This window comes from Corythoichthys intestinalis, chromosome 4 (genome assembly GCF_030265065.1).
Source record: "Corythoichthys intestinalis isolate RoL2023-P3 chromosome 4, ASM3026506v1, whole genome shotgun sequence".
Lineage (NCBI taxonomy): Eukaryota > Metazoa > Chordata > Actinopteri > Syngnathiformes > Syngnathidae > Corythoichthys > Corythoichthys intestinalis.
Window position 1 is genome coordinate 18,916,446 of NC_080398.1, and position 11,450 is coordinate 18,927,895.

The following is an 11,450-nucleotide window of genomic DNA, read 5'->3' on the forward strand; positions in this document are numbered from 1 at the left end:
GGCAAGAAAACGGCACATTCAAATGTTTTTCCATTTCGAGTGATCTTATTTCACTGCCATTGAGGACAATAGAAGTGCAATTTTTACTGGTTTTACTTAAGGACTTTAACATGTTGACAATCTCATAAAGCTGAAATTAAATCATCTCCTTTATGTCTATGTAACTTATCTGTACTCTTCAGGGCAGGGGTAGCCAACTCCGGTCCTTGAGGGCCCCTATCCAGCTTGTTTTTCCAAATCTCCCTCCTTCAAAACACCCGAATCAAATGATCAGCTCATCAGTAAGCCTGATAACGATCCTGATTATTTGAGTCAGGTGTGTTGGAGGAGGGAGATATGGAAAACAAGCTGGATAGGGGCCCTCGAGGACCGACGTTGGGTACCCCTGCTTCAGGGCATTGGTGGAGCTTGCATGGAGTACAAAAGTATTGTAAATTAACTTTAAAAGATTCCATATCATAACTTCAACAGGGCTGTGCAGTGTGAGCGCCTTGCTCGCATATGCGCTTAAAAATAATTTGGTGCGAGTGAAAATAAAAAAGAAAGGGCGAGCATAGATTTGACCCTTTTAATTCGCATTTTGCTCCTATAAAATATAAGAGATTTGAAGATCCCTTGATTCCCATCTTTTTAGCCTCCAATAAATCATTGGAGCGGCATGGCTCAGTGGTAGTGTAGTCATTCCCCGACCCAGAGGTTAAGAGTTCGATTCTCCACCCTCATAACCTCGTCTAAGTATCCTTAAGCAATATACTGAACCCCATTTGCTCCTGTTGTTGCATCACCAGTAGGTAGAGGAGCTAAACAAATGTAACTCCATTTACCGTTAGTTATTTTAGAGCTGACTATTTTTACAGGCTCTGTATGCCTCCGATAGGGCTGATAATAGGCGATGTGGCCAATCAGACGTGGCTTAAAACATACACAATACATTCACTGAAGTAAAATTCAACTGTGCCTTGTCTTGTCATTTGTAGCATATGAAACAATAAAATTTGAATCAAGGTACAGTTACAATGAAGAATCCTATTTTCAAAAAGGTTTAACAAGAAGGGAGACGAAATTGGCAAGAGAAATGCGGCAGGAGATGCTTCTGGGTCTGCGGTAGATGACAGTATCGACTCCGAAGGGATGCCGACAGTCACTGCTAACAAGATGTACAAGTTCTGATCAGATTGGATCAAACTCTTCCTTTGGTTATAGCTAGAGGATAATCTTATGTTCTATAGATATTGCAAAGGGCAGAAGCAAGCAGGTAATTTAGCATTTGTGACTAGAAATCATTTTTAAAAAGACCACGTAACTAACCACAACCAATCCAAGCGGCACGTAATCGGGAGAGACAGGTACGTGACGCGACAAAACAAGCCAGCCACAACTGAGTGCTGCACTCGATAGGCAGTTCATGATTTCCGAGGAGTAGAAACGAAGGCAGCGTAAAATCAAAATGATCGTCACCTACTTTATTGCTTTAGATACCAAAAAAGTACATGTATGTGTAAATTGAGCTTTTTGATAAACGTGCACTATAAGATGTAAAAAAAAATTGTTTTTTTTTTTTTTTTAATTTGTGAACACCTGTTCTCCTAATGAAAAACCCTTGTGTACAGCCCTTCTTAAAAATTCATATTTTTTATTCTTTATCTTTTTTTTTTTTTTACCGAAGTATGATTGTGTGAAAATTATGTGATCGGGACTGATTTTCGATCACATGATCGGATCTGGGACATCCCTACGTTAAATGTTTAATAATTTTCTTTTTTGCTGTCAGCTGTTCCCCACTCCGGCTCCACAACTGCCTGTACACACAAGCCAGGAGGAAGTGGCTGTTGAAGGACAGTGGGCTTCTGATGATATCCCAGAATATCTAAACAGCATTCGCAAGCAGACAGACATGGCAACTAATGAAAATGCCAACCCGGTTGGAACTATAGCGGTGTCTCTGGCAGCCCCACCAGCACAGAACCTTTGGGCAAAATTACAAGAGGTTCGTCAAAAGAATCCTGTGAGCGCCCTGATGGAATACGCCCAATATGTGGGCCACAGTTGTGAGTTCATACTTCTTGACCAGTCAGGACCCTCGCATGACCCCAGGTTAGTCCCCCAAGCTCATGCTTTACATTAGCTTCTTTCATGATGACGACATTTGTCAGTATGCTGAATCAAATTTCCTTGCTTCCGGCACTTCAATTGTACTTGTATTTATACTCTGGCAGATTCCGCATGCAGGTCATGCTCAACGGGAGACTTTTTCCAGTTGCTGAAGCCTCTGCAAAGAAGGTGGCCAAGAAAGATGCTGCCGCGGCAACCTTGCTAATGCTCGTTGGAGAAATGCAGGGAGGTGGTAATGAAGGTAGTAACGCCAATTTAAGCCAAGCAATGGACGTACTCGCCAACGCTGGTGTAAGTTTGGCCTATGGCCTGAACTGTATTTTCAGAAATGTAAGTTTCAATCATATTTAAATATTGAATTCCTGTTATTTTCAGGGTTCCACTGAGGGCTCAGGGGGTGCTTTTGAACCAGGCACTGTGGAAGTGATGGGCATGCCCGATGGACCTCTTCCACTTTCCCGCTCGCTCCCCGGAGGGAAGAATCCTGTATCTGTCCTCATGGAATACAGTCAGCACAGCGGGAATCCCATCGAGTTTATAATCACTGGTCAAGCTGGTCCGCCTCATGACCCTAGGTAATGACTACTACCTGGCATATACTATTTTTTTAAATTACCTTGGTAAAATTTTCTGTCCTTTCACTGTAGTTTACACACTTCAAATTTGTTGACGATCGTTGAACAAATGTGAATATCAAACTGATAGATCAAACATAAAATCTAGTTTTTAATGGTTTGAATTGTGGGGGGAAATACTTGCACCATTAACAAAAGTGTGTTGGGCCATAGTACCAGCAACTGAAATAGTCTTTTCCATGAGTCTTACACATTTATTAAGATATCTTTTGGCCCACTCTTCCTTCTTTAATTCAGCAATACCAGAGGGTTTTCAATAATAAAAAGCCTTTTTTAGAAGTGGGCAAATATTTTGTTCACAGCACTATTTTCGCTCAAATACAAGAGGAGAAAAACAAGTATAATTTTGCTTTTGTTTGAATTAAATGTCAACAAGTGGTTGAAGATAAACGCATACATATCATTGAGCATCTTGACTTAACAATTATGCAACAGTATCACCCATCTACTATAAGCAATATCTGGCATATGCTAGCTAAACTAACGCCTGTTCATTCCACCCCTGGATCTTTTCTTTTTGAATGTGGTGTTTCGCCAGCTCACATTTCTCATTTCCCCGGATTATCTCATTTCTCTCCGGGGGCATATTGTCACACAGGCCTTTCTTGTAGTCAGCTGACTATAACATACAACAAGCTTGTGTTTTCAGAATTTGCTACAAGCTAACCATTAATGTCATGCCTTACACCACAAGCTCATATTTTTACTTACATGTTGCTTGAATACCTAGGAAAAATTACAATTCTCACATAGAAATTGAATGGGATGTCTGAGGTCCTGTTTAGATGTCAGACAGTAAACTAAGCCACCTTTTGTTTCTGTTTTTCTCCTTAGGTTCATGTATAGAGTGAAGGTTGGAGAAAATCTCTTTGCAGAGGCTTCTGCTCCAAGCAAAAAGGCAGCACGCCAGCTGGCAGCTGAGGAGGCTGTCAAAGAATTGATGGCTGACGGGAGGCTGCAACTCAACAAGGTGAGGAACGACAAGATGTACTATCTAATCAAGGTTTTATTATTTTACTTCAGTTGTTTGTTCTGTAAAGTTTTTTACCTCATCTCCGTTTCATTTCTCCACAGCCTCAATTGCCCCTCGGCTCCTCGAGTGATAGTGATATGTGCGGGACTTGCCCATCTTTGCCACCTTTGACAGCTGATGAGTTGCGAGCAGCTCACGAGGCCGGCGTCGGAGATCTCATCAACCACCTGAACAACAATGCCGTGTCGGGGCTTCTAGAGTACGCTAGGGCCAGAGGATTTGCTGCGGAGATCCGTCTGGTGGGTCAGTCTGGGTCAGCGCACGAGCCTAAGTATGCTAATCTTCATATATCCTTGTCTCCATGGTCATGAAAATAACAAAAAGTGGAAAGACCTGATTTTCTTTTTGGCTTGCAGGTTCACCTATCAGGCGAAACTGGGTGGACGCTGGTTCCCGCCAGTTTGCGCATCCAACAAGAAGCAGGGCAAACAGGAGGCAGCAGACGCTGCGCTACGCGTACTGATTGGCGAGGCAGAGAGGGCAGCCCGCACTGGCGAGCTGATCCCCGCTGAGGTATCTCTCCCCTTGTCGACTGGCATTTTTGTTCCAATCTCTTTTTTATTGACAATGTACTTAATGGTGCAAGCATGACTAAATCTACATTCAACAGAATTGCTCCATTGGCCTAAAGCTATGACCCTCATAAACTCATTTAATGTGTAGTCATATAAATGCAATTACTATCATAATTTAATGACTGTTTCAGGAAATAGTTTTAAAAACCATCTCAGATCGATCTGATGATTGTTGAACATACTTAACCTATTCAGTCTGACTTCTGACTCTCCAGCTTCCCGTAAGTGGCAGCACATTGCACGACCAGATTGCCATGCTAAGCCACCAGCGTTTCAACGCCCTGACCACACGCATCCAGCACAGCTTGTTGGGACGCAAGATTTTGGCTACTATCGTCATGAGGAGGGGCGAAGGCCTGGGAACTGTTGTCAGCTTAGGAACTGGTATGTTTTCCAAAATTTGTTTGATATTTGACATATTTTAGTGATTGTGACGGCACAGGTGATGTCAAACGCTCCACCCCCCACCCCCCCCTTCTCAATTTCAGGCAATCGTTGCGTTAAGGGGGAGGAGCTGAGCTTAAAAGGTGACACTGTAAATGACGGTCATGCCGAAATCATCTCTAGAAGGGGATTTGTAAGGTACAAATTGATCTTTTTTTTTTTTTTTTTTGGTAACAAATACCACTTGTGTCCTAACTAATACATTTTCGTTCCTCTTAGATTTCTTTACAGTGAGTTGCTGAAACACTTTGAAGGCACAGACAACAGTATATTTGAGGCGGTGGCAGGGGATAACAAACTAAGGATCAAATCAGACATAACCTTTCACCTCTACATTAGGTAGGATGATTTTTTCCCTTTATCAATTTGATCATTTTCATATTAACACAGTATTTATATTTTTTTCTTTTTCTCATGTAAAGCACGGCGCCATGTGGCGATGGCGCTCTTTTTGACAAGTCTTGCAGCGAGACTGGGGAAGAGGTGGGTGGTCACCAACCTCTGTTTGAGAATGCCAAGCAAGGCAAGCTGCGCACTAAAGTGGAGAATGGTGAGGCACTCAAAATATGCGATGATGAACAGTGTACCCTTCGGGCCCATGTGACCTTGTCAGTTTGTGTCATGATCACTACCAGGCGAGGGAACCATCCCAGTTGAGTCTAGCGCTATTGTACCTACTTGGGATGGCATTCAACATGGGGAGAGGCTGCGCACCATGAGTTGCAGTGACAAGATCCTGCGCTGGAACGTGCTGGGCCTACAGGGGGCGCTGCTTACTCACTTTCTGCATCCCATCTACCTGAAGTCCATCACGCTTGGTAAACCATTTTAATGGACAGCTTGTTCAATGTAGCGTGAAAACGTCGGTTTATAATTACTGTAATTTTTTTTTTTTTTTTTTTACTATAAGCCCCACCCACCAAATTCCACAATAAAGCGGTATATGTTCATATTCATATATAAGTAACATGAGACTATAAACTGCAGCTCAAGGTGGGGGGCGGGGGGTTGAGGCTTATGGTCCGAAAATAAAGGTGGATAATTTTTCTTCGTATTAGCCACACCCACATCTGGTAATTAAATTCAGTACAAGAGCTGAGATCCAATTTAATAGCAATCAAGCTACACTATGAAAACTGCAATTGATGTAACCTTTCTTCCATTCAGGGTATCTGTACAGCCACGGTCACCTGACCCGGGCAGTTTGCTGCAGGCTGGCCAGAGATGGAGACGCATTCAGCCAAAGCCTTCCTCCTCCCTTCCAGCTCAACCACCCTGAGGTGAGAGCACTGTCATGAATCACTTTGTGGGTCTCACTGATTGAAGCCCTCCAGCCAGTTTCTTTCTCTTTAAAGCAAGCATATTGATCATTTGACACTAAATAAGTGGGTCCGACAAGTGAAGTTAAAATCAGACTACACAATGTGTTTTCGCAACGTGTGTTATACTCAACCAAGTTATAAATGAAACAACCAGACTAAAGGCAAAGAATTCTCGCATCCCTTTACCCCCTTCCCCACAATCACATTGTTTTCCATAGGTGGGTCGAGTCAGCGTGTACGATTCCACACGTCACACGGGCAAAACTAAGGAGTCCAGCGTTAATTGGAGCCTCCCTGACCATACAAGTGTGGAGGTTCTAGATGGCACTAAAGGCAAACTTGACGGGTATGTCACATCACTACAATAAATGGATATTAATAGCTTTTCAAATATAGAGGAACCTCCAAGTTGAATGCTGTTTGGAATATAAGGGGACATTTTTCAAACAAGTTGCGCAAATGGTGATCAAAAATATCCATAATGTGTTCAGTAACATTCAGTAAGACTTTTAACTCTATTAACTCTTTTTGTGAAATCTGATCCTGCGTGTATTACATCCTAGCCATCTTCTGCACTGCAGAGTTTTTAGTAAGTGAAACACCCTGTGAAGGTGATACATCAAATTACATGTTTTAATTCAGTTAACTGCCCAGCAACAGTCCGATGCCGACAGTGCGCAACACACCTGGCCAATAAAACGTTGACTGACTGCCCAATGGCCGTAATTTGTCTCTACCACACCACGCTGATGGTCAAAATTAAACAAATCATATTACTTGCAGGAAACAAAATTCAGCTTTTTTACTGATCTGCAAGTAACTTTTCTGCCTAAAACGTGCTGCTAGCGGCTTTTTTAAGCGCAGGACTCCCACTATTACGATCAGAATGATTGTGAAATGGTGCAGTGGTGAGTTACAGCTGAGCAATCACAAATATACGGCGGAAAACAGACAAGACTGAAAAAGCAGTTTCTGCTGTTGCACTCCTCTTTAAAAGAAACTGCTGTATTTTAAGCCAAAACAACTGTTGTGTTTGATAGAACAATATGTCTATATGCTGCCATAGCAGATTTATGGCGCATTAAGCCCCCTGGCTATTTTTAATTTGTCCGTTTTACCCTAGAAACCCCCGTTTACAGACGTTGCGCAACCGCTTTTGTTTCAATATAGCCATAAAACGAAAGTAATTATATTTATTATTCAAAATGTCTGTCATTTTTAGCTTAGAATCATTAATTGATGTCTAATAGTACGTTTAAAAAAAAAAAAAAAACTTCCAAAAATTATTCACTCGCATATTTTAAACTTTTAAACAAATGATGTTACAATGGAAAAAAAATGGCGTCTGTAAGAAAGTCACGGATATCCACCTCATAACTATCGCTTTATTGGAATTTTTTTTTTTATTGTCGCATTTTCTCCGATATGTTAGATGATAATCGATCCAAACAAAGAAAAATTGAAGAAGAAAAAAAAGTTTAAAAGGGTAAACTTTTTATATTAAAAAGAAAATCTCGAACACTCCTTGCTGTCTGCGATTTCTGCATCGCGACCCTTGTATTAACATGTATCACCCATAAAATCCCCCGAAAATCCAGCTGTAACAATTCACAGCTGTGTCTTGACACTAGGTGATACATGCTACATGGAGTTTTTGGATCAAAACAAGGTAATTACGCAATAATATCTCGTTAAAGTCATGGCATCTATAATTCTGCTCTCGCGTGCTCTCACCTCCAGATAGGGTTTTGCTGTTTAAAAGTTTTATTTTTTTAAATGCCCTCCTGTTCAAATGTTTTCTTCCCCCAGAAAATTGAGATTTTAAGCTTTCCAATAATGTATCACACATGCATATCGGACAACTTGAAAGTTGGCTAAATTGGGGGTCTCAGAGGAGAACTTGAAGTCACCTGAGTGTTTTCTGCCATATGTTTTTTTTTAAAAATATTGTATCGTGAATGCGGTTTTCCTTGAAATACAGTGGTACCTCTACCTACGAAGTTAATTCCAGGACCTTGTTTGTAAGTGGTAAATGGTCATGTGTTGAGCTGGATTTTCCCATAAAAATACATTATAATTCCATTAATTCGTTCACAACTCGAAAACCTACACTAAGTCATTGATAAATACTGCTGGTACTATTACAAAAGACAATTACACATAGCAAAATAAATAAAAATCGGAATGATAATAATTCCTGTAGTAATGTAACGAATCGGGTTCTAATGTGGCGGACGTGTTTTGCGTGCTGTTCCTGACCGCAAGGCGTGGCTGACGTGACAGTGAGAAAGGTGCGGTAGAGATTTTATTTTGTCTTTTAATGTTGTTGGCGTTGGCTACTGTGGACAATAGCTGCGTTGTGTTGCACGAGTTCTGAAATGATTAAAAACCTCACAAAGATGATGATTTCTGTGGCGATGTTACCACAATATTAATTGTCACCTTGTCACTGGCGAACTGAAGTTGGAGGAGGACCGTCGTGATAATAAACATTCTACGGTCGTTGTCGAGCCAGTTCACGGATACGCACACGACGCTCGTATTTTTCTATCAGTTCCATCTTCATTTCAGTAGTACGTGTCACCTTTTTCCGTTTTTCACCACCTGCACTAACATTCTTGGAACCCGTGTTGATTCTTCTCACAAGAAAATCTGCCGTGCTGCCTTCTTGCGGGAAAACAAACTGCGACGCTGTCATAAATTATCGTATTTCGAGCATGTCGTTGGACGTCAAAAGAAATTGAGAGTCCAATTTTACGTCGGATGTCGAAAAGATCATGTGTCGAAGCACCACTGTATATTCAATTTTTTTTGTGGGTAATATCGCGTCATGAATGCTGTTTTCCTTGAACTATTATAAATTATAATATTGCATTTAATGTAATTGGCTGCTGTGTACACATACTATTGTGTATGCAGCTGAATTGCACTTTGAACCAGCACACTGTGACAGCACCGTACAAGTAAAATGGTCAGTGTGTGCAGTGGGCCTTAAAATTTCATTGCAGTAGAAAAAACTTTTTTTTTTTTTAAATTTTGCCTAAACTTTGTTCCAAATGTGATCCTTATAGGAACAAGCTGGGCGTGTCCCGTGTGTCCAAGTCCAACCTGTTCTGTCTGTTCCGCACACTGTGCCAGCGTTGCAACCGCACCGACCTCCTCTCAATGCAGTCATACGCTCAGGCGAAGAAGGCGGCATACTCCTTCCAGCTCGCGAAAGACCGCTTCTTCCAAGCGCTCGGCGACCATGGCTATGGCGCCTGGATCGGTAAACCGCTGGAGGAGAAGAGCTTCGAGGCAGGGAAGGAGACGGTGAGCGGGTCTGCCGCATTTGAAAGTAGTCGGAATGGAGGGGCGATGGAATACAACCAACCAGGCGGAGGCGAAGCATTTGTCTAGTGTTTGATACGAAATGGGGGGAGGTAAGAAAAGGACAATCAAACTATAATTATCCACTGGCCATCCATGTGTCATCTGACGGAAACATGGCTAAAGGCTGACAAGTGACTTGATGGGGAAAGGACGGATGAAAGAGTTGGAAGGTTGAAATAATGAGAAGCCTGAAGGAGAAAGAGGCTTGAAAATAGCAATAGAAAGAGATAGGGGGGAAATAATGCTGCAATGTATGGCAAATTATGTTAGCCTTGTATATTCGCCATTTTGTTAAGATGACTGACTGGCTCTGTTTGAATATTGTGTGACCTGCTAGCGGATTCCTTTAGACTTGGATCTCTCTTCATGGCCATTGTTGAAGCGGGATGAGGACCAAGCAAGCTTTACTTTGAGAGGCTGTTCTAGTCTTGATTCAAACCACATCCCTCCTCACGTGGTCGCCGTGGTTACCATTAGTGCACCACAGGTCCGTGCGTGTCTTTGATCAGTTCGATGCTTTTATATACCAAGCAAGATGTCATTGCCTCTTGGCAGCACGAATTTTCTTCGTCAAGTTGTAGTTCCACAAGGTTGCCATCTATGTTTCTTTTTCCCTTCCTGCGGCCATATTTGGTCATTCTACTTTTGCAGTGAAAGTCTTGTGAGCTCCTTGTGGTCCTTGTAATCAATTGAGATTTGTGTTTTTTTTATTTAGATGATGCAATATGCAAACTATACAAATGCACAAGTGTGATCCAAATACTCGTCCAGGCAAAAGTAGGCCAACTAATATGTGACTGTCAGGTGAAATTTCCATACTGTAGTTCACCTACAGTGTTTCTGTCTGCTTGGTGTGTACACTCACTTCCACTGGAAAATAGGTTTGACTTTTTATCTTATTTCCCATGCGGCCACTTGATAAAGCGTCTAAAATCCACCGTGCGTTTCGTTTAATTGATTCAAGGCACCAGATCACCCCTGTAAACCTTTTTTTTTTTTTTTTTTAATGGCATTCTATTGTTTTCAAAGGTTTCAGCTTTCTGATTAGTAAAAGTTTTAACTCAAAAGTGAAGATTTCTTAATTATTGATTTGATTTACCTCTTAAAAAATAATGACTACACTGCTCTCTTAGCAATATGTTATATACACTTGTTTAATGTATAGACCTGTTTCGTAGTATGTTTTTTTTTTTTTTGTGTGTTTTTTTTTTTTTACGCGAATGAGTTGCAGTCTTAAAAAGAATAAATTAACCATGTTCCATTGGAATGTTTCCTCTCATCTGTCATAAAGAATTCATACGTAATCTGTTGCTTAGCCTTAAGGCAAGGGTGCTTTTACCTCCGGTCTGAATATTAGAAAGGGGGTTGGGCTCTATGTGACCCTCAGGAATTGCCCATCTTTGTCAAAGCTGCTAGTTATCCCTTCTTTGGTGTAACATGACTTCAGGGTGTGATGCTCTGGTATCAAAGGGAGAATGCAGCAAAAATGGTCTAACGTACACTGGGATCAGCAGATGGAAGTAAAAGGTGAGCAATTTGGGGCTATAGGAGTTGTGAATGTCAACCTTGTGGAATGGGCCCGGGTGACCCGATGTTTCTAATGCATTAACAAAAGCTTGTGGTTTGGAATTTCTTGTGTATGTCTTGAAGCAATGGGCCTACAACTTCCACTGGACTTTCAAGTTCTAAAATAATATAGTACTGAAGCTTGGATAAAACTGTCATGGGAAACTGGAGGGGGACCCTTCTCAAATAACAACATTCCAGATGCTTAAGATCACAGAGAAAAACAAGGGTCTATTTAATCGAAATTACGGGAAGATAAGTTGTACTTCAGCATAAGCCTAAATTGTTATCACGATAAAAATATTCTTAGTGTGATACTAATTGACATTGACTGATAATTTTTTTCTTCAAAATGTGAAGTCTGATTTTTGCCACTAAGTGTAAGTTGACA

The 11,450-nt window shown here is 41.3% G+C and overlaps 1 protein-coding gene across 2 annotated transcripts in view; it reads left to right on the top strand.

Moving 5' to 3' along the window:
- Nucleotides 1–10,762, top strand: part of adar (adenosine deaminase RNA specific) — a 16,241-nt gene extending 5,479 nt beyond the window's left edge. For both annotated transcript variants that reach the window (XM_057834461.1, XM_057834462.1), the window contains exons 3-16: nucleotides 1,772–2,094; nucleotides 2,217–2,403; nucleotides 2,488–2,687; nucleotides 3,582–3,717; nucleotides 3,822–4,051; nucleotides 4,137–4,293; nucleotides 4,571–4,739; nucleotides 4,844–4,937; nucleotides 5,019–5,138; nucleotides 5,222–5,349; nucleotides 5,435–5,617; nucleotides 5,967–6,079; nucleotides 6,340–6,467; nucleotides 9,193–10,762. In XM_057834461.1, coding sequence (XP_057690444.1) covers nucleotides 1,772–2,094; nucleotides 2,217–2,403; nucleotides 2,488–2,687; nucleotides 3,582–3,717; nucleotides 3,822–4,051; nucleotides 4,137–4,293; nucleotides 4,571–4,739; nucleotides 4,844–4,937; nucleotides 5,019–5,138; nucleotides 5,222–5,349; nucleotides 5,435–5,617; nucleotides 5,967–6,079; nucleotides 6,340–6,467; nucleotides 9,193–9,520 — 2,496 coding nt within the window. In that variant the 3' untranslated portion in view covers nucleotides 9,521–10,762. The remainder of the gene's footprint in view (nucleotides 1–1,771; nucleotides 2,095–2,216; nucleotides 2,404–2,487; nucleotides 2,688–3,581; nucleotides 3,718–3,821; nucleotides 4,052–4,136; nucleotides 4,294–4,570; nucleotides 4,740–4,843; nucleotides 4,938–5,018; nucleotides 5,139–5,221; nucleotides 5,350–5,434; nucleotides 5,618–5,966; nucleotides 6,080–6,339; nucleotides 6,468–9,192) is intronic.
- The last annotated feature ends 688 nt before the right edge of the window (nucleotides 10,763–11,450 follow it).